This window comes from Papio anubis, chromosome 5, assembly GCF_008728515.1.
Source record: "Papio anubis isolate 15944 chromosome 5, Panubis1.0, whole genome shotgun sequence".
Lineage (NCBI taxonomy): Eukaryota > Metazoa > Chordata > Mammalia > Primates > Cercopithecidae > Papio > Papio anubis.
Genome location: NC_044980.1, coordinates 80,331,285 through 80,354,454, shown reverse-complemented (window position 1 = coordinate 80,354,454; position 23,170 = coordinate 80,331,285). Strand labels below are relative to the sequence as shown.

At 36.8% G+C, this 23,170-nt stretch overlaps 2 protein-coding genes across 6 annotated transcripts in view; one reads left to right on the top strand and one right to left on the bottom strand.

Moving 5' to 3' along the window:
* The first annotated feature begins 383 nt into the window (after positions 1 to 383).
* CCNH (cyclin H) overlaps positions 384 to 23,170 on the top strand; it is a 46,048-nt gene continuing 23,261 nt past the window's right edge. For 2 of the 4 annotated variants that reach the window (XM_021939537.2, XM_003899906.4), the window contains exons 1-9: positions 384 to 738; positions 2,062 to 2,184; positions 4,028 to 4,101; positions 5,171 to 5,381; positions 8,329 to 8,492; positions 11,567 to 11,637; positions 14,129 to 14,240; positions 18,250 to 18,310; positions 18,864 to 20,601. In XM_021939537.2, coding sequence (XP_021795229.1) covers positions 622 to 738; positions 2,062 to 2,184; positions 4,028 to 4,101; positions 5,171 to 5,381; positions 8,329 to 8,492; positions 11,567 to 11,637; positions 14,129 to 14,240; positions 18,250 to 18,310; positions 18,864 to 18,902 — 972 coding nt within the window. In that variant the 5' untranslated portion in view covers positions 384 to 621 and the 3' untranslated portion in view covers positions 18,903 to 20,601. The other 2 variants (XM_021939538.2, XM_009208731.3) reach the window with 2 other exon arrangements.
* The window catches only part of RASA1 (RAS p21 protein activator 1), a 121,844-nt gene continuing 120,102 nt past the window's right edge, over positions 21,429 to 23,170 (bottom strand). For both annotated transcript variants that reach the window (XR_002522631.1, XM_003899903.5), the window contains exon 25: positions 21,429 to 22,539. Coding sequence is in view for 1 of the 2 variants with exons in the window: in XM_003899903.5 (XP_003899952.1) it covers positions 22,456 to 22,539 (84 nt within the window). In the remaining variant the exon portion in view is untranslated. The remainder of the gene's footprint in view (positions 22,540 to 23,170) is intronic.

Sequence of the window (23,170 nt, the reverse complement as noted above, 5' to 3'; positions counted from 1 at the left end):
CTCAGAGATTTCTGGTAGTACTTCAAGAACACCGATCTCCAAACTCCTTCTGAAAAGGGCTAGGAATGCTTCTGCCTGAAGATCTTACCTATTCTTTCTGGGCCCCATGATCTCCCTACATGATTGATCAACCTACTATTTCAACTCGAAAAAGCCTTTTCACAAATGTCAACTTCAGTGAGGCCTCTATTTAAAAATGAACACCCTACCAAGTCCTTTCCTAATTTCTGATTACACCCTGTGAATTTACATCAACCTACCCCACACCCTCAGTGTATGCCTCTTTTGAACATTCCTGCCGGGCTTCTCCTTTAAATCTTGCCTGGAAGGGGCGGAGCTATGTCCCAGGCTCACCGGGAGGAGCGTTCCGTAGGCTCCGCCCACCTACGTCTCAGAGGGCGCCCCAACGAACCCAGGATAAGGTCTCTTCCTAGTCCGCTGCGGAAATGCGACTGCGTACGCGCTGGACACGCAGTCGTGACGTCAGCGCGCTCGCGCCGGCTGGCCGGGCGCCCTAGGCTTCCGCGAGATCTTTGGTGGGGGTTCGGTTGCTTTACGCCACGGCACTGCTGCGTTTGGGTTGTATCCTGCAGGCTGTCTGGACCTGGTCACGATTCCACAATGTACCACAACAGTAGCCAGAAGCGGCACTGGACTTTCTCTAGTGAGGAGCAGCTGGCAAGACTGCGGGCCGACGCCAACCGCAAATTCAGATGCAAAGCGGTGGCCAACGGGAAGGTGAGGTTTTCCCGACGGTTTCCCAGTTGCTTGGTCACTAAATTCTGAGCAGCTGCGGGAGCTCTTCTGGCTCCCAGGACAGTCTCACTCCCTCATTTCTCTGCCTCTGCGGCGCGGAGTGCGTTTGTCTATTAAAATAAGCGAGCACCTCGCGAGGTTCCGTGGGTACAAAGACGAACAACGCCATCCCCGTGGTCGAATGGCAGACAAGTAACCAGTCTTTGTAACGTGGTGAAGAAGAGAGTAGGTAGTGTGCTAAGGTAGTGCGTGGCAAGAGCCGTTCACTTGTCAAGCGGTGATGTTGGGGAAGGTTTTTCCCAGTAGCCAATGCGGAGAAAATGGGGAAAGGACGTTCCAGGCAGTCAGAACTACCGTGCAGAGTGGGAGGGAGGTCAGAAGTTACAGGGCTGGTGCGTGGACGTGTTTGTGGTCGTATGTGGCCGAATGTGAGTACCTGTGCAGGAATGGCTGGGGAGGGTAGGAAGGGAACTTGTTTGTAAGTGGAAGTGAGGCGTTTGAAATTTCCATTGAAAGGATGAGGAACCTTTGAAATATTTAAAATGGGAAGCTAACCTTATCAGATTTCCGTTCTGGAAACAGCTCTCTAGCAACCTCGTGGTGAATGGGTTGGATGAGGGCGGGAGACCGGCGACGGAATACGAACCAAGTGACTGAAGATAAGGTTTGGACTGTGGCCCGCTAGCCAAGTCCCTTCTGTTACAGCTCTAGGACTGGTTTAATCTTTCTTACAAGCTCCACTCCAGCAGGTGTTCAGTGCCTCCAAATTGGTAACACTGAATTACTTTACTTTCTACCTTTAATTCACATCACTGATTTTAGCACCTGAATTAGTTTCCTTAAGGGCTGCCTTAAAAAAATCACCACAGACTGGGTAGCTTAAAATAACAGAAATTTATTGAAACATTTGCTGTTTTTTTACAACTTGTGTCGTAATGACTGACCGAGAAACGAATGTTGGAAGCTTTCCAATCATATTTGTAAAAAGTCTATCTACTTTTAAATTTGTAAATAATGATATCACAGCTGTGAGCATATGCACATAGCCTATCGTGATTGTTTATATAATGAAGCAAAGGTCTAGCTGACATTCCGAAAAGTTGTGAAATGATGGTAGAGTTTTAGTTTATTATTTTCCTACAGCTATTTTGTGTAATGATTAGCGAATCTATAAAGAAAACGAGGCGTGATATATTCCCCTTCGTTGGAGATAAAAACTAAATTTAATCTGGATAGAGAAAAATGTTTTACAATTGTTTAATTCATTGAATTCATTGAACTTGTGTTGTAATTGTTGATCTAAAGGTTCTTCCGAATGATCCAGTCTTTCTTGAGCCTCATGAAGAAATGACACTCTGCAAATACTATGAGAAAAGGTTATTGGAATTCTGTTCGGTGTTTAAGCCAGCAATGCCAAGGTCTGTTGTGGTAAGTTACAGTAGTGATGAAATATAATGTCCTTTAGTTGACTTGTGAAATTTGACCTCTTCTAAATTCCCTGTCCACTCTAGTCTTAAAAATTCACGTTAGTTACAATTAATTAGTTTTTGGCACATTATATCTTTTTCAATTCAGGCCTTAACTCATGAATTGCTGTATCATATCTTCAAAAGTATTTCAAGTCTCATTTTGTGGTCAGAAAAAAATTTGAGGTCAGGTAATGTTATAAAGAAAGAAACAAAATAAATTACTTTCCTCTAAGTTCTCAACTAGTGAGCCATAGAACTGGGACTAGAACATAGACTACTTGCTTTTCCAACTCTGTGACACCCAATAAATGTTTGAAGTAATGCATTCTTTCATAATTGGTAATCATATGCCCCAGCTGAAATTGATACCATAAGATTTTTTTAAGCCTTAATTAGTAGAAGCTGGAGTTTTATCTTTGGTTAAAAAAGATTGTCTTATTGCTTCAGATGTATGGTTCTGAGGACCTGTTTGTTTTTTGCTGGGGTGGGCAACCGTGAGGAGAAACAGGTAGCTGAGATTAAAAAGCAGAAAGATAAAAAAGCTAGAGTGGAAGGGTGTTTAAAATGTCTTTACGTTATTCTCTCACAGGTTTGTTGTAAAGAACAAATATAGAAGTGTATCTTAAGTAAAAGACTGTTAAATTTTAAAGTTATACAGCGTGACTAGCTTACGACCGAGTAGAGAATAATCTTCTGGGAAATTATCTCCATTTTTATAGTTGAAAAAAATTTGAAGTATGTTGAAAATATTAAGTCCATAGAATTTATAATTTTTTTTTCATCTGAGATATCAAAGATTCAGAGAGAGTTTTAGGTATACTTGATTAGTTTATATCTTCAGATTTGGTTTATTCTTACAAAAGAACTAAAATGAGGCAGTAAATTTAAGTGATCTTATCAAATGAAGAAAAAAATCCTTTAATGAACTTCTTTATGGAATTTATTTTTAAATAACATGTTTATCATTGGTGAATAATTTTTTGTTCTACATAATGACAAAACTAAACTTTTAAAATACTTAAAAGGAAATATTCTTTTTTCTATCATAAAATAGATTAGTGGTTATTTCATGGGTTCCAGCCAAATGCTATAATGGTTAAAAGTACAGGCAGGTCTTACTTGAATTCATTCCTGTTCCTTATTAGCTGTGTGACCTAGATAAGTCAGTTCACCTCATTGATACTCAGTTTCCTTCTCTGTAGAGATAGCAATATTTCACCAAGCTGTTGTAAGGGTTAAAACATGATGATAGTTTTGTGCTTATCACAGAGTCTGGCACTTGGTATGCATTCAGTAAATGGTAGTGCTGCTTCTGCCATTCAGTTGGCAGCAGTGATCACAAATCATGGGAATGGATACAAAGCAATATCACAAATATGTAGTGGCTTTAGAGAGAAGGCTTATTGCCTTGCTCATGTTTTTTTGTCATTATTTTTATAAGATTGGTTAATCTGTGAACATTTGTATTTTTCTTCCTGAATTTATCTAATTCAGGACATTTTTGATACTCTGACTTCTAAAACATACACACTCACGTATTTTTAAATCCAGTGACCATAGGAAGGATTAGCCAGGGTAGGCTAGGGATAGACAAGCAAAGGATGGGAAAGGATCTTTTGGCTATGGCATTTCTGTAGTAATTCATCACAATTTATTTTGATTAAAGAAGAATTAATGAGTATTAGTATTTTTCTGGGTAATCTCTACAAAGAAACCTTTCCATAAATAAGTTCTGTTTCACACAATTTAACATTTAACATTTGTGAATAGATCCTGATGATATATTTTTTTTTAACCCTTAGGGTACAGCTTGTATGTATTTCAAACGTTTTTATCTTAATAACTCAGTAATGGAATATCACCCCAGGATAATAATGTGAGTATGTCTGTCTAATATATTGTTTTCATTTAAGAAGACCTTTATACTCTTTTGAGTTTTTTTGGGAGGAGAGAGTTGAGGGTAATTTAGACTTGAATTCTGTTTTTTTTTTTTTTTTTTTTTTTTAAATTCAGAACTTAAGATCTCTATTTGCCTGTACTTCGGTAATTCTGATGGCATCTGAACTTCAACTTGTCCAGATTCAAATTTTGTTTTTCTCAAATTAGCTACTTCTCTAACATCTCTATTTGACACCTTTGTTCTTCCAGTTGTTCAGACTGAGAATCATTTGTAGTGGCCCCTCCCACATCCAGTCAGTTTACGGATCCTATAGCTTCCTACTCATTTCAGTTGAACAAAGGTCTGTTGTTGCTGCTCTCTGCTGAGGACTGTATCTATCATTAAAGATGAAATTAGTATGAGACTCATCAAAGAGCTTGCTCTCAATGACATTGTACCTGTTTTCTCTTTTTGATTCCCATTTCCACCAGTCAAGATTAGGCCCTTGATCTCACTGCCAACTTTGATTTTTGCAGTAGCTTTCTTACTGTTTTCTCATACTGAACAGCATGAATTGGCCAGGTGAATTTCACACATTTGTCCCTTAAATAATGGTCTCTTATTCAGATGCCCTTAGAGACTTCCACCGATGGCCTTCCACAATGTTCCTTTAACCTACTTTTCTTCCCATACTTATATGGTACATATGTGCTTTATTTTTAACTATTCCATCTACGTTATACAAAGTGCTCTTATTCCTCAGTTAATTTGTTTTTCCAGATATTTAGGTTGTACTACATAACACTGTCATTGAGTCAGTGATGTTTGAATGCCATGGCAATATTGGTTTGACCTATTTATAGTTTGTCTTATGTCTCTTAATGAAGTGTGAACAGGAACTATCTTTTAAAAAAAAATTCTTGCAATGTCTAGCAGTCACTTTTGAATATTAGGCAATTATAGAATATACTTTTAGAAATAAAATATTTAGATACTTCTCAAAGTATATGCATGTTCTTCTGCCCCACCCCAACCCCACCCCCTGCCGCTTCATTTTTTCCTCTAGGCTCACTTGTGCATTTTTGGCCTGCAAAGTAGATGAATTCAATGTATCTAGTCCTCAGTTTGTTGGAAACCTTCGGGAGAGTCCTCTTGGACAGGAGAAGGCACTTGAACAGATACTAGAATATGAACTACTTCTTATACAGCAACTTAATTTCCACCTTATTGTCCACAATCCTTACAGACCATTTGAGGGCTTCCTCATCGACTTAAAGGTAAATTTGATATAAAATAAACTAATACTACATTCTCCTTTCCTATTCTTTAACAAAAAGAATCCAATATTTTAAAACTCATAGTCATCCTCGTTGTTAGAGCATGGATACGACCTGTGGGTCTGGCCTGGTCATCTAGGGCGGTTGTGTTTAAACTTCAGTGGGCATCATCAGTCATCTGGAGAAATTGTTAACTCAGATGGTTGGGTGGGACTTATGGAGTTTCTCATTTAGGTGATCTTCATTACGTCCAGGGATGTAATGAAGACCATTGAGAGTTTAGAACGGTGCTTATTATGGAGGCTTAAGATACCTCTTCTAACTTTGAATTATATTGTCATGGATCTGGGCCTGATTTAAACCATAAAAAATTCTTAAACTAGAAGATTGCTAAGTGACTTATATTTTTAGAGGTTTGTGAACTTGAGTCTCTGTGTAGGCATCAATAATATAAGTAAACAAACATTGACAGAAGTAACAAAAATGTTAAGTTGTTTTGTTTGGCTCTAAAAGAGAAGTTGGATAGTCAAAGTTGAATCAAACAGAAATCAGGAACTGGTTCATTCATATTAGATCAGTGGCTCAATTTGAGTATCTTCTGTGTGCCAAACTTTGTGCTTGAGGATGTAACCAGAAACAGGACAGGAACAGTCTCAACTTTTGTGAACCTTGCAATCTAAAGGTTTTAGACAATCATGTATCCATTGTGCTCAATAATACAGAGGGGAAAATATATTTTCGAGGGAGATAACAGATTAAGAGCTAAGGAAAACATTCTGAGAACGTATCATTTAAAGTACAATTCAGAGTAGGAATAGGAGAGAGAACATTCCAATCAGAGACTTCCCTGGTAAAAAGTTCAAATTCAAGAAACCATTCTGTGCTAAACAACCTGAACAGAGCCTAGCAATGCAGGGGGAAGAGATCACAGACAGCTGCTGCCAGAGTGGAAGGCAGAGTCTAGACTGTAGAGACAATGTTACAGATTTTGAATAGAGCAAAGAGAAACCAGTGAAAGGTTTAAATTTAGAGAGTGGCATGATTAGATTTGCAATTTTAAAAGATCATGTTGGCAACCTTATGGATCAGGTATTTACTGTGCATCTGTATATGTCAGGCATAACGTGGAGAATGGATTAGAATAGATTAAGTGAATAACGGGGTACTGTTAAAGGAGTCCAAGCTAAGGATGGTGGTGGTCTTCACTCGTATGAAGGTTGTGGATACAGAAAGAGCTTCCTGGGCTTCAGAGATACAGGATAAATATCCCTTATCTAAAAAATTTTGGGCCAAAAGTATTTGAGATTTCACTTTTTTTTTTTTTTTTTCCGATTTTGCAATATTTGCATTGTGATTATTGGTTGAGCATCCCAAATCCAAAATCTGAAATGCTCCAGTGAGAATTTCCTGAGTGTCATATCAGTGCTCAGAAAGTTTCAGATTTTGGAGTATTTCGGATTTTGAATTTTTTGGATTTATGCTCAGCCTGTAGTTAGGTAGAATCAATAGAACATGAGGATTGATTGTATATAGAGATGAGGACAGAGGAAGAACCCCCAAGTTTCTGACTGGGTGATACTTTTTTTTGTTGTTTTTGTTTTATGGAAGAGACCGATGCACATTTAAATACTGATGCAAAGAGCTAGTAGTGAGAGAAAGATGAAATACAAAATAGTCTGTTTGGAGTAAGGTGGAAGGGGTTGGCATGGGATTTGGAAGCAAGGTAGAAGAACTGGCCTTAGAGGGAATAATAGCTGTTTCTCTTAACAGTGGAAAAGGGGAAATTATGGGCTTAGGATACTGTTATGCCTCAGGATTTGGTGTTGGCAGGAAATAGCGCCTTTCTTTGGTAAGAAATAGTTTTCTGAGAGTGATAGAGTTGCTGAGAATTATCAAAGATGTTAAGACAGATGGAAAATATTTATGCAGTCACTGAAAAATGGGAGAGTAAACTGTCTGTGGAAATACTATGGTTGCTTGGCAGTGTTTAAGAGCCTTGCTGAGGTCAATGAATATGAGTTTACAGTAACATTTCCAGACTTTCTGCTCATATTGTTTTCTCTGGCAGTACTCAGAAATCTTGGTATAGTTGCAAAGCGAAGTTTGTTGGATTCAACCACTGTTCAACTTCTGGTTTTTCCAGAAATTTGTTGGCAGTGTATCGGGGCAGGGAATTCAGGAGAGAAATGAGGAGCAGAGGACACTGGGAGCAAGTAGAGAGATAAGTGAGCAAAGGTTCAGAGGAGGAAGAACAGCTGTGAAATAAATGAGTAAATATATTAGAAAGGGAGGCATTGTGGTCAGAGTAGTGGGTCTTAATTTCTCATATCACAGGCGAGGCATTTTTGTACAATTGACTCTTAAATACTTGATTTCAGAGTGTAGAAAAGCTTTCCTACTGCTTTAGGTGTCGAACATGGATATCTGAGGACTTCAGATTTATGGTTTATTTTATAGGGTATGAAGAACTGTCAGGAAATAGGAGGTCTTCCACATCTCTTGGGCATATTTTAAAACTTTTTCTGTGGGAATTTGAAGTCTAGTGTGTTCTAATCAAATTGAGATTCATTTTTATTTACTTCTTCCTGAAAGTAAATTTTAAGTAGAAGGAATTTCATATAAAAATAAGGTGTATTCCTAAATGTGGCCTTACATTTGAATCACCTGGGTTGCCTGAGAGAATCATTTACCTGGGAATATGTATTTCTTGGCCCTACTTTAGACTCAGTGGAATCTCTAAGAGCTTCCCTTCCTTCCTCTTCCTACTCAGGTGGAAAAGGACCAAGAGAAGGAATTAATGTAAATTGAGGACACTGTCAGGTACTGTGCTAGGAACTTTAGATATGTTACAGCACATATTTCTTAATATGAGTTGTGTAATTTTAAACTGTTGTTATACTCCATTTAAACCCTCAGAAATGGTAACATTTGCAAACTTTCTTTCTAGACCCGCTACCCCATATTGGAGAATCCAGAGATTTTGAGGAAAACAGCTGATGACTTTCTTAATAGAATTGCATTGACGGATGCCTACCTTTTATACACACCTTCCCAAATTGCCCTGACTGCCATTTTATCTAGTGCCTCCAGGGCTGGAATTACTATGGAAAGGTATTAATTAGTGTTTTAACTTAGGTCAAATTCAGTCACTGAGTTTATTTATTCATAGAATCATTTCTGACTATAATCTTTAATATTCCTTGTGGCTGGGATGATTGGTGAAAAGAAGAAATGAAATTGCCTTTTAAGGAAGTCTTTAAACATCATGAAAAATACTGTTGAACTAAGAGGAGGATACATTTAGGATTAAAGTAGGAGTAAACCAGGTGATCCTTGAAAGACTGATGTAGCTATCAGTATATGACAAATTTAGAAGGTCCTGTGAACTGGTGAGCAACTTGAGTGCAGCAAATACGTCTGCCTTGTTTTATCTTTATTCCCCTTCTGTAGAGCATGTATGACACGTGGAAGTTAAATATTGTTAACTAACTGAAGCACAAGCTAGCAGCCAATTAAACATTTTTAGTTTCTGTATTAAGTTTCTCAATTTATGACCTTTGAGATTCTGCTTGATTTCATTCTTAGAAATAGCTGAGGAAGAAAGCTGATAAAACTTCCTAAAGTTAATTAAAACTGTTTTACATGATTATAATCCCTTATCCATAATTTCAGAATCCACTGATAAGGTGGCAGCAGATAGAGCAGATTGTATTTAGTTTTTATTTCACTTAATAGGAATATTTGTGTTCCCTTGCAGAAATCTTAATATTCCTGATTATAGACATCACTTGAGTATTTCACATTTCATAATATATGCACCAGATAACTTTTCTAGGACATGAATACTTAAGAATTTCACAACACATCTGCATCTAGGATAAGGGATTGTAGGTTTATATTTTATGATATGCCTCTTCTCTGCAAACAAAGCTCACCAACTGTATATAAATATATATATTTAATCCCAAAGTGATTTAAATCTCCACTTATTTACTAAGCAAACATCTATTAAATACCTTCTGTGTACTACTATGCACTGTACTACACTTTAGGAATATGAAAATGAGTAAGATAAATCTCTGCGTTACGAAAGACAGTCATGTAAATTATTGATGTATATGGAGTTAAGATGTGGACTTCCATTAATTTTGGGGGGGTTGGTTGGTTATTATTATTTTTTTTTTGAGACAGCATCTCACTCTCACCCAGGCTGGAATGCAGTGGCACAGTCATAGCTCACTGCAGCCTCAACCTCCCAGCCTCAAGCGATCCTCCTACTTCAGCTCGCTGAGTACCTGGGACCACAGGCACACACCACCACACCCTGGCTAATCTTTTTGTTTTTTTGTAGAGTTGGGGTTTCCCTATGTTGCCTAGGTTCATCTCAGTCACTCCTAGACTCAAGTAATCTCCTGCCTAGGCCTCCCAAAGTGCTGGGGTGACAGGTGCACACCACCATACCTGGCCTGCGGACTTCATTCTGTAAGGGAACAAAAGTCCTCTTTTCCACAGTTCAAATAACCAAAAGTCTGATTAATCTTGAAGCATTGTATATAGTGCATATATAAATTCTTCAGTGATGAGATTTTAGTTACATAGAGTGGGATGAAGCATCCTAAGGTCCAGATGAGTTTATTTCATCTTAGAAGTTTAGTTCAGTATAACTCCAGGTAGGCAAAATTGAAATTGTGATACCTTTGGCTCCGTGCAAATTTAATAGGCCTTTGTAACATTCCCAGAGACTAGACATTGGGCCTTCCCCAGCCCCCATTTTTAGGGAAATGCTTTCCAAACATTTTTAACTTACAGCTGATTTACAGGCAAATTTTTGGGATATGTGGAAATGGGGTTTACATTTATTGCTCATTTCAAAAGGGAAAGCCCCTGTGCTGTTGTCAGAGTCTGGATAATGCCTCAGATTATTAATCATAGGATTATTACCATTATTTCTGGGTTTTCTTCTCTTTCTTGTAGATTTAGAGCTTTATTTCTCATCTGCTACTTTAGGTATTCTTATTTGCCTGTGGATTTATTAAAACACCACAATATTAAAATTCAAATTCAAAATTGAGGTTAAGAGTTGCTAACTTCACAGAGCTAATGAGTAGTCAGCCAACTCTTAGCACCAAACCTATGATCCTTATGCTTAAGAAATCAAAAGGAAATGAAGAGTAAAAATAAAAGAAGATGACAAAAATGGGAGTAATTTTAGGTAGGAAAGGGAAAGGAAAAAACTAGTTATTTTTTACTATAGTTGTCAGGAGAGTTCTTGATTTTCAGATCCAAAATTTATTCCCACAATAGATGATGATGATGTAATGTCAAACAGTTATCAAAACTTTATAATAAAATTTCAATCTGGATAAAGACACAAGAGTTCTTAAAGCATTGCTTTCTATTTTTGTAACTATTACACCCAAGAGAAAAATAATTTTTTTGCATTTGTGTTTGAAAAACTATTTAATACTTTGAGAATCTGTTCATTTGAGCTTTTATCAATTATAGGTCAAGTTCAGGTATGTAAAACTTCAGAGTAACTAAAAATTTAAATATAGAAATTATATTTTCATACTGTCAGCTCTGAGAAAAACAGGTAATTTGGATTTTATATCACATTGATAAAGTTTAACACCTTTGATTTGGACTTGATGCAAATAAGATGTAATAGATTTATAAAGCATTAGGTGGTTGGTTTGAATGTCTGTTACTTCCCAAAAGTGCAACTATAGGTAAAATGGCTTTCATACTAAGGGAACAGAGAATCCTTACTATTGCCAGATTCCAGTTTTGCTGCTTCCTAGCTTTATTACTTTGGACAAGTTACAAGATCATGACTTGTTCATCCCTGTAACTCAGATTCCTCATCTGTAAAGTAAGGTTAGACTCATTGGGCTTCTATATTAAAAAATATAAATGTTACAAGTACTGACTGTTACTGTTACTTACATACTATTTTGTCTCTGAAAGGTTGTACCTGAATGTCACTAAACTTAAAACAGTAAATATCTTTTAATGTAATTGCTAATAAATCCTTAAAACATAAGAGTTATAGATTATACATTCATAAATTTAAAAATTTTTTAATTGCCTTTGATGAGGATGGAGGAAAATAATTTATGGTGTCATGTTTTCTCAATGTGCTGTATCTTTTCAATAGATTACATTTTTTTTCTTTTCTTTACCAGTTATTTATCAGAGAGTCTGATGCTGAGAGAGAACAGAACTTGCCTGTCACAGTTACTAGATATAATGAAAAGTAAGTAAATGAGAACACTTTACAAAATGTTCTTCCAGTACAAAGCTCCTTTCTAAATAAATATCTTGGTGTTTAACTAGAAATACAACATAGATTTTTGTTTAGATTTCTTTTCACTGAATTACTGTATTATGGAAGCATGAAAGACACATTGGTCTAGAACAAATAGAAGGTACATAGAAGGAAGTAGTGTTCATATATATAGAACTTATGCAAAGAGTGAAAATAGAGTCCGATTTAGAAAGGATTTAGAGATTGACAACAGGATCCTTTTAAAGAATAAAGAAACATACTAGGCACTGAAAAAGATGTAATGGGAAATAAGGATAATGTTTAAATTTGTAACTTCTATTTTGTAGATAAATTATTTTTTTAAGAGAAAGGTAGAAGAAGATTTGACACACTCAGAGAAGGCACCGTTAAGACAGCAGAGAAAGATTTAAAGATGCTTGCCTTGAAAATTGGAGTGATGTGGTTGCAAGCCAAAGGAAGCAGGCAGCTACTGGAAGCTGGAACAGGCAAGGAATGGATTTATCCCTGGAGCCTCCAGAGAGAGCGTGGCCCTTCCAGCACCTTAATTTTGGCGCAGTGAAACAGATTTCAGACTTCTGGGCTCCAGAACTATGAGATAATAGATTTCTGTTGTTTTAAGCCGTCACGTTTGTGATAATTTTAATAGCAAGGTTGGGAAAATAATACAGCCCTGAATAACCAAGATTTATCCAGCCCAAAACGTTATGAGTGCTGGTGTTGAGAAACCTTGTCCTGAGTTGAGTAGAATCTCTACTTATTGGCTGAATTAACCAGCATTCTCCATTCCTCATTCTTGCCCATGGCACACTTGGTCATGGCTGCTAAGCTACTCTTTGGGGTTAAAAGTGAATCATGTGGCCAGGTGCGGTGGCTCATGCCTGTAACCTCAGCACTTTGGGAGGCCGAGGTGGGCAGATCACGAGGTCAGGAGATGGAGACCATCCTGGTGAACACTGTGAAACCGCATCTCTACTAAAAATACAAAAAATTAGCCGGGCATGGTGGTGGGCACCTGTAGTCCCAGCTACTCGGGAGGCTGAGGCAGGAGAATGGCATGAACCCGGGGAGCAGAGCTTGCAGTGAGCAGAGATTGCGCCACTGCACTCCAGCCTGGGTGACAGAGTGAGACTCCATCTCAAAAAAAAAAAAAAAGTCAATCATGTTTGTTTCCAAACCTTGTGTAAATTGTTCTTGTTAATTAAATTTGTAATGTAATTAAATGTTAAACCAGTAAAATACAAGATTGAAATCTTGATCTTCGATGACAGTAAATGGGTATACATTTTACATATTTTGTGTTTTAAAATTTAAGATGCTTCAGGGCATCTCTATCATTTCTTGATTCTCTGCTCGAAGTGATCCTGAGGGCTTCCTTCTTGGAGAATGATGACTGTGGTTTATGAATTATAAACTGTAGGTCTTTAGTTATACCACTAGGGGGTTCACTTTAAAAGCTAATTGTGATTTGACTGTAGCTGTTAGGATCATAGAACTTAGTAGGTAAAGGGGGTCTTATTCCAATGTACTCATTTCATAGCTTAGTTTTATTACTGATTTCTTCTCAATACCTTTGTTTTGCTCCACTTATTTTAAAATGAAATAAAAACAGCTCTTTATGAAACACTCAGAAGTTTAATGCTACTAAGATATTGGTAATTTTTGGAACACAGATACTGTCCTAAGGGTGTTGAGTTACAAGTATTAATTCAATTAAAAATACTGTTTTGTTTGCATTATGAAATAGGTCACTAGTGTAGTCATTTGGATCACATGGCTGGCTAACAGTAATAATAAGCTCATTGGATCTCTCATTATTCCCCTAATGTTGAAATTGGTATTCTTTGGTTTATTATAGTTGAATAACAAGATCAGCTAGAGGATGCTTTTGCAATTATAAAGTTACTGATATAGTAGTTTGCTTTTAACCTGAAGTGGACATTTTTGTATAGGGTCTGCTTTTTGTTACAGCAAAGGATTATTAACAAATTTTTACTAAGCATCCTTCCTTTATTGCATGTTGTGTAATAACAGTTTACTTTGTAAAAAGGAAGTATACTGTTGGCCCACTATCTGTGGAATAGAATATTACAAAGATGGTTGGTGATAGAGAACAAAACATGTTCACTAAATCATTTAGGGATTTTTTTTTTAAGTCTTAAAACTGAACAAGAAGTGACCCCAGTAGGATTTGCAAAAAATACTAGATAATACAGTGTGCTTTATGTTATATATGATATGGGCTAAACAGCAGAGAGCCATAATTACTTCAACTAAACATGCAGTGCTTATTGGATTTTAATGTACAATGAAATGCAGAATGATGCAAATCCTGAGAAGAATAACCATGTCATTTGCAGGGTGTTTTGTTGTTTCCTATAACAAAATGGAAAAGTAACCAGCTCCGCTACTATAAGAAGGTTTGCTTATTCAGTTTAAATTCTTTTTTGTATCCACATAGGCATGAGAAACTTAGTAAAAAAGTATGAACCACCCAGATCTGAAGAAGTTGCTGTTCTGAAACAGAAGTTGGAGCGATGTCATTCTCCTGAGCTTGCACTTAATGTAATCACGTAAGTTGATGTGACAGTGTTAATCAATAGACATAATTGTCACCCAGTCCAACTGGTTCGTAAATCATTTTATTGGTGTTTGCTCATTTGAGGAAAGCTGACTGATCCATTAAATCAGATTTTCTTTATTGAATGGACATTTCTAATGAGATTAAGTTAATAGTTTGGCATTCACTGTGCAGTTCTGATCCTGCTGTGACTCATATGTTCTTTGGCTTGCAGGCCATTCTGTTCTGTTACTTCTCATGGGATTTCAGGGGTCAGGGTCTTCCTAAGGAATCCTTTTACCTTTTCCTGTCCTTTTAATCTTTGGTCTCTCTGAAGCTGTGATACCTGGTCTGAGGAACAAATATGCTATTCCAGACTTCTGTTAGCTAGAGTAGGGAAAGTTGGCATACTTGCTTTCAGTGACAAACTGTATATTGACGATAAAGCCAGTAGGAAAATAGGCTATTTAATTTCTTCTTGTAGCTAGACATAACACCTTTAATGTCTCTTAATTGATATGTAAGCTGAATGTGGAAATCACCATAAAATTGGCAATGCATGCTTTGTAAATTGAAAGATCCACTTAAACTTTCTCTTTTAGGTGTTTAAGCAGTTGGGAATTTGGACAGGCACTAGGATTAATTAAACTGTCATTTTCTATTTCCTTTGGGATGCATTTTGTTACTTAAAATTATACTGTATTTGTTAAAATTTAGTAAGAGTTATCTGTGGCATTTTATTTTTAAGATGTATTGAGGTATTATTTCTGTAATTGGTGAATATGTGCTGCTGGATACCTATGAAAAGCCAGAACAGCATTCCAAGGCCCTTATGTCAAATACACATGATTCAAATTCCTTACCTATACAGTTGTAGTCGGGGAATATCTAGGGAGTTAGGAAGTGTGCAGAATATGAGGTTGTTTTATTATAGTTAGAGCTATAATGACAAAGCATGATTTAGCACAGAATTTGAAATTGGTGGATTCCATTCACTCCCGGGTTTCAGTGGTAACAGGAATTTTTCAGAATGGTTACAGAGAAGTAGTGTTGGCTTTAATGAATAAAAGTATTGCAGCACTGATTATGTTCTTTTTGCATTGATTTTGAAATGGGATTAGACCAGGGGTTGGCAAACTGACCTATCAGGCCTATCCAGCCCATTAGCTGTCTTTAGAACAGTTTGTTGGAATGTAGCACACCCATTCGTTTATGTATCACCTATGGCTATTTTCATGATACAGCAGAAAAGTTAGGTAGTTGAAACAGCAACTGATTATAGGGCCTTGCAAGGCCTAAAATATTTACTGTGTCTTTAAAGTTTATCCACCCCTGGATTAGACCACTGAACTATTAATCCTACCTTTTCTAGCTAAGTAACTGAATGGACCATAATCCAGAATTCCTAACTACCATAGCTTACATTTTATTCCAGATTGCCATCTGCCTTGTACTGGGTGGGCCAAGCAAATTCTGAATACCTATGAGTACTTGAGGGGTGCTTCTCAAACTGTGAAGGACTTTTTAAAAAAAATTCACTAGATGTATACTTGTGTAAAATTCAATAAAAAATGAATTACTAGAAGAGTGAAGACTAAAAACATAAGCTCAAGTTTTATTAGATTCAACAGTCATAAAGTTATATCAGATTACTATTAAAAATTTCTAGGGCTGGGCACAGTGGCTTATACCTGTAATCCCAGCACTTTGGGAGGCTGAGGCAGGCAGATCACCTGAGGTCGGGAGTTCGAGACCAGCCAGCCTGGCCAACATGATGAAACACCATCTCTACTAAAAATACAATAATTAGCTGGACGTGGTGGCGGGTGCCTGTAATTCCAGCTACTTGGAAGACTGAGGCAGGGAGAACTGCTTGAACCCCGGAGGGGTCACAGTGAGCCGAGATCACGCCATTGCACCCCAGCCTGGGCAACAGAGCGAGACTGTCTCAAAAAAAGAAAAAAAAAAGAAAAAAAACCTTCCAAACACAATTCCTATACTTAACTCACTGCAAACTGTGCAAACTGTTCATGGAACAGCCCTGGTACTCACTACCATGAGTAGTGCTACTTTAGGACTAAATATCTGTTTTCCTTGATCTTCAAAATTATTTTACCTTTATTTTTCATGACACAAAAACTGTTTGGTCCTTGTCAGTCAATACAAGTGAAACCAAAGTTCCCTTTGATCAAAACCCAAATCTGTCATGACCTCAGAAGTTACTTAGCAGTTGTTTACCTTTGCCAGCCTTTTCTCTGCACGTATATCCATATGTATTTATGAAATAAGTCACATTTTCTTCTTCTTTGCATCTTTCATACATATTGTATGTGTAATTATCAATGCTTAGCTTTTGCTAGTCTGAGTGAAAAAGTATTACATTGGTATTTTAATTTGCATTTTCTTGATTATGGGGCATTGAAGTTTCCACGTTTAACAGTCACTTATATTTCTACTGTGTTGCTTATTTATTCCCCTTGTCCAATTTTCTGGCTTTTTTTTCTTTTTTTGAGATGGAGTCTTGCTGTGTCACTCAGGCCTGAGTGCAGTGGCGCGATCTCACTGCAACCTCTGCCTCCCGGGTTCAAGCAATTCTCCTGCCTCAGCCTTCCAAGTAGCTGGGACGACAGGTGCATGCCACCACGCCCGGCTAGTTTTATTTTTTGTATTTTTAGTAGAGATGGGATTTCACCATGTTAGCCAAGGATGGTCTCAAGCTCCTGACCCCCACCCACCTCAGCCTCCCGAAGTGCTGGGATTACAGGCGTGAGCCACTGCGCCTGGCCACATTTTTGTGGTTTGTAGTGCTTTATAGATTCTATATACAGTCATTCTTCAGTATCCATGGGGGATTGGTTTCAGGACTTTCTGCTGATAACCAAAATCCACAGATGCCCTAATACAAAATGGTGTATTTGCATATAACCTGTACACATCCTCCCATATACTTTAAATCATCTCTAGATTACTTATAATACCTAAATACAATGTGAATGCTATGTAAATAGTTATCATACTGTATTCTTGAGGGAATAATGACAAAGTCTGTACGTGTTCAGTACAGATAGAATTTTTTTCCTTATTTTCAATCCGCAATTGGTTGAGTCCACAGATGTGGAAACTACAGGATACAGAAGGCTGATTGTACTTATTTATATATGATATATTCTATTGTTTTTCACAACTTTTTTCCAAATACTAATTTTTGCCCCAGCTCCCATACCCCCACTTTTTTGAGAGAGTCTGTGTCATCCAGGTGGAGTGCAGTGGCTCGATCTTTGCTCACTGTACCCTCTGCTGTCTGGGCTCAAGTGATCTTCCCACCTCAGCCTCTCGAGTAGCTGGGACTACAGGTGCTCAACCACGTTGGTTAATTTTTTTATTTTTTTTGTAGAGACAAGGTTTCGCCACATTGCTCAGGCTGGTCTCAAATTCCTGGGCTCAGGCGATCTGCCGCCTCGGCCTCCTAAAGTGCTGGGATTACAATTGTGAGCCCCTGTGCCCGGCAGGTCCCAGCTCATTTTTTATTTCACGTTTTTCCTAGTTATTTGAAACAGTTTTTATCACACATTAAATTTGTACTTCTGCATAGTCATTACTTTGCTTAATCTAGTCTGATCATTGATTTATGATCTCACTTTTAATTACTATAGCTTTTGTAATATCTCACTTTTAATTACCATAGCTTTTGTAGTATGCTTTGAAGATAACTGGGATAAGGTCTTCCAACATTGTTCTTTTTTATATTCTCTATTTTTTCACACTTCTTCCTAGGTCAGTGTTAGACTTGACAAATTCCATGAAAAATTTTATTGGGGTTTTAATTAGAATTGCATTTAAATTAAAGATTGATTTTAAAAGTATCATTTTCCCTACCCATAACTCTTCATCTTTTTCCATTTATCCAGGCCTATGTTTTTCAGTATCTACATGATATTGCATATAGCCTTGCTAGTTTATTTTACATTTTATAGTATCTGTGGCTGGTATTAGATTTCTTATTGATAGTTGCATAATTATAGGAAGAAGAGGAAAGGCTATGAAGATGATGATTACGTCTCAAAGAAATCCAAACATGAGGAGGTATGTTTTACTCCAAAGATGAACTCTAAGTCATTTTTGTTACACATTCTGGTGTGATTATACTATTAAGATTTGTTCTCCAAGAGTATAAGCATTATAGAGTTGTGGGTTTTTTCATTTTTTGCATACTTCCTTACGTACAGTACTGTTGTCCATTATTAAAGGGATTTTTCTCTCTTCTGTCTTTGCTTGATGAAAAATCCTTGTGTTCATAGAAAGCAGAAGCAATATGCATACATACTACATTTTTGCTTTATTTCTTATTTTCCAAGGATTTTTCCCTTACCCCCTTTTAAAAACAAATTTTCTGTCAAGTCAGGTAAGTGAATAATCAGAGGCAGAAGGTCACAGTTGTAACCTTTATTCCTCATTGGAGTAGTCTGGTGAGACCATGCCAACATTACTAACAGTGAACTATTACAAAATTTCCTGGTTTATCTTTTGTAATCCACATGGGTAAAAGGAGGAGAACATTTTCCTAAAGGGAGGTAAGAGGTAAACAATACTGGTTATGCTTCAGTGTTATCCTTACCACACTTTTTTTCCTTCTTAGGAAGAATGGACTGACGACGACCTGGTAGAATCTCTCTAACCATTTGAAGTTGATTTCTCAATGCTAACTAATCAAGAGAAGTAGGAAGCATATCAAGCGTTTAACTTTATTTAAAAAGTGTAATGTGAAAACAAAATATATTAAAACTTTTCTATTACTTTCTTTCCCTTTCACAGTAACTTTATGTAAAATAAACCATCTTCAAAAGAGCTAGAATAGCACCTGTTTTGAATATTCTTACTCCATCATGACTAATATCAAATTAAAGCTGCAACTTACTTGCCTAATTTTTTAAGCAAAATATGATAGGCAAACCTATGCTTTTTTAAGAAAAAGGCACCACAAAAACCAGAACTTAGTAGCTAGCTTTAAAAGTGTTAAGGAATGTGTTTTGCCCTCTAGAAACCTTTATAAATGGCTTTTTGAATGCCATCCTGATACATTTAGCTATTTGTCCATTACTATTAAACTGCAGAAGGTATTTCAACTATTACATGGTACTGAAAGCCAGTTGTCTGGGTAATGAATATTATTTGTTTTCTTTACTTACCCCAAAACATTTCCAAATGGGTTTTTTTTAAAAAAACAAATATATGATTTTGAATAGCTGCCTACATCAAACTCTTAGGCTAGTATAGATAAGTAGGCAGAAGCCACTTGTATATTCGGTTATGGTTTTTTAATTTTGTTTCGACGTAGGGTCTTGCTGTGTTGCCCAGGCTGTCTCAAACTCCTAGGCGCTAGTGATCCTCTACCTCAGTTTCCTGAGTAATTGGGACTACAGGCATACGTCACCACAGCCTTTAATTAACCTATTAGATCACCTATAAGTGAATCCGTGTAAGTAGATTGTAACAGTTACTAGGAATTGTGCAGACTAAATATGTTCGAAAAATGTAATTCAAATTGAAATGAGTCAATTTAAAAATATAAAAGCACAGACTATTACAACAAATTACTTAGATATGAATCATGGCTGCCTCTGTTTCACTGTGTGACCTTGGTAAGTTATTAAATCTCTAAGTGCCAGTTTCCCACACTGAAAATGGGGAAAATAGTAATGCCCACTCTTTATAGGATTAATTAGAACAGTACCTGCATACACTTAAGTATTCAGTAATTGCTAACTGTTATAATTGGAACCAAACTGTGGCTGGCTGTATATCAAGCCAGAATTCTTTTCAGGAAAACTGGCTTGAAGGAATTCCGAGTAATTCAAGTGTCCTAAATCTAATTAAATTGCACAGATACACACACCTCCTCAGTCTCAGTACATCCCAGGCTGTACTTTCCAGAAAGGTAAGTACCATTATAATTACATCTACTTTAAGGCAGTGCTTACTATGTGCATATTCATCTCTCTAACAATTCTTCAAACTGTAGGCTTGAGTTTTGTGGGGTGTTTTTTTGTTTTGTTTTGTTTTGTTTTTTTCCCTCATTCTGGAGTGAAAGGAATAAAATTCATGACGTGAGATTTTACAAAAGCAGAGTGGAAGAAGCCAAAAGTTATAAATCCTCCATCGTGGTCCTAGTTAAGTACATTGCTTCTAGGCTCTAGACAGAATTACAAGATGTTCACAGTTTTTCTCATTTTCCCTTTCAGATCGCCAAACTTTGGCATCAGAGCAAGGTCCACACTTATCACTGAAAATTTTCCCACCCAGCCCCATTAAAAAAGTTAAAGTGTGAGAGATTTTATTTCAACACTGACAAGCTAGTTACTACAGGGCCTACAAAGGTAAGTAACAAGTTTCCATTTCAACTTGAGAGACAAATGATGTTAAAATATAAGAAGCAGGATGAGTCAGGTTTGTGATTTTAAATAAAAGGGAGAAGGATTTCAGACAGGTTAGTATGGCTAAAGATTGAGGCGTGATTAGTGGAAACCAAAGTGCATAGCAAAATATCTTGACTAGTCCATATCCTCCCTGTCTCCTGTCATGTAACTAAGGAAGGAGGCCACCTGGGTTGTTCCAAGTCCAGCTATAAAACAGAAGGGATGGAAAGGAGAGTAATTTGATAAAAAAGCCAGGAAGGGAGAGAATGGAATGAATTGAGTTGATTTCAAGGAAAAGGAGCATGGGACATGTTGAGATTTTTGGTATCAATGTTAAACTGTGATTGAAGCCACAGAGGTTAGCAGCCCCCATAGAAATAATTGCCTTTTGTAGCTTGAAACTGTTAAGTGGACATCTTTTAAACCTTTAGCATTTTTTTTTCCTGTATTTTATACATTAGAGGAATAGCATAAAGTGTTGCTCTTGGAATCTAGGCCTTTCCTTACTGTAAGAACACCTCCTTGGGTTCCTGTCTCACCCACTTTTATTACCAATGTCATTCTGCCACATATGTTCCATATGTCATACCTGCCCTGCACAATTATGAGATGGAAGGAATTGTTGCATATATAGAATCCTTTTCAAAAGAGGCCATTAGCAAAAATACTGATCTAAAGCTTCAGCTTCTCCCTGGGCCTTGCTCTGGTGCTAAGGTTTAAACTGCCCCTGAAGGAGGAAGAAAATAAACAAATTAAATGCTTAGCTCTATTTAGACAGAAGTAATCAATTATGCAAGATATCCCTTGGTTTTATTTTAACTTAACCTTTGTGAATACTTCACAAAAATACACATACAGAAGTAAATAAAACTATACAGTTGAACTAAATGTCCAGCAGATACAACAAGTAGTCAGAAGTTCAAAGATGGATAAGTTAGGCAGCTGATGAGGTTTGTCTGCATAATCAAAGGGGTAGGGTAGCACAAATAATGAACAAATAACTTTTAACAAAAACATTCTAGTTAACATAAAAGAAACTGGTAGTCTATGAAATGAAGGGGTAACATGCATTGATCAATACAACAACCAATAATATTTACTGAATTCAAACTATTTACTGTTGTAAACATTTAACAAAGCATTATGAGATCTAAATACAGTCTTTGACAATTTCAACAAAATAAGTAGTATGTTTAAAAAATAAAGCTGATGAGCAATAGATCATTCTATATATTTTCTTTCAACAGTTCCAGCAAGAGAAATAGCACAGTATTTTTTAAAAGTATACAGCAAAGATTGTTCCTATTATAATGACAAACTCTGGAAACTGTAAATACAAATAATCATTGAACAGTCAAATGGTCATATTCCTAATCAGGAAGTAGTTACAGTAAGAACAGTCTGCAATCCAGTTATACACAATTGTCAATAAGAGAATGTGTCAGTTGATTTCATAGTTCTTTCTCTAAGAGACAGCAAAACTTTGGCAACTGGGTGTACTGAAAATATATTTTCAAAGTTCAAGATACAGTCATAGCATTTTGTTTTGTGAAAGGTGATCTGTACACCAAGGCTCAGAGGTTGTTAAAGATTGATTCCATGTGGAAATAGTGCAAATATCCTGCACAGATAGCTTACAAGGTTGCTGGCATAGTTATGCACTAGCAGAATCTTGGATTTTGTTTGCATAGCTCACACATCATTGGAATGTGGAAAAGTGTGCTATTTTTTGGCAAGAGCAAAGGAGATATTATACTGAAGTGAATTACCATGTTGGGCATGATGAATCCATGCAGAACACTGGGGCGAAGGCTGCTACCTGACATCATTGGTTTTTGTATACTGGTTTTGTTTTTGTTGAAGCAGTTCTGTTATAGCCAGAAGCTTTTTCAGTACGTGCTAGACAGAGGAAAAATGGTATGAAAATAAATGAAAGCTCGGTCAGCAATTTCAGGATGGGAACCTGGATTTGAAAAAAGCCATATCAAAGCAAAGGGATGCATAAAATATTAGCACAATTCCACTCAAAACATAAGTTTCTATTATTCAGTCATTGGCTGAGTATTTCTGGTCATAACTAAGAGAATTTTTATATATAGTGAACAGAAATTTGTGTTTGGCATGCTCCTGTTTTTTAGGCCAGAACTATCACTATCACATTTTGCCAGAAGCAGTTTACCTCTCTTTAAAGGTCTTTTAATTTAATATTTAAGGCAAGTCATATTATTAGTTTTGAAAGCTGGGGGGTGGGGGACTGGGAGGAACAGGACTTGAGGATTCTAGAATCTCAGATTGTAGAGAACTCAGTCACCAAATTCAATGCTTTAATCCCTTCTACAAAATCACTGCCAAATGGTTAGCCAGTGCGGTGACAGCATTCACTATCTCTTGAAACTACATTAGAAACTAGTCAAAACTGTCTGTGTGGTCACTTCTTCTCAGTGGCCCTTATGTCAGCTGAGGACATTGAAAATGTAACCCATTTTGTTCTGTATCTCCAGTATCTTAATTGACCTGGTGTTAAGTCTCT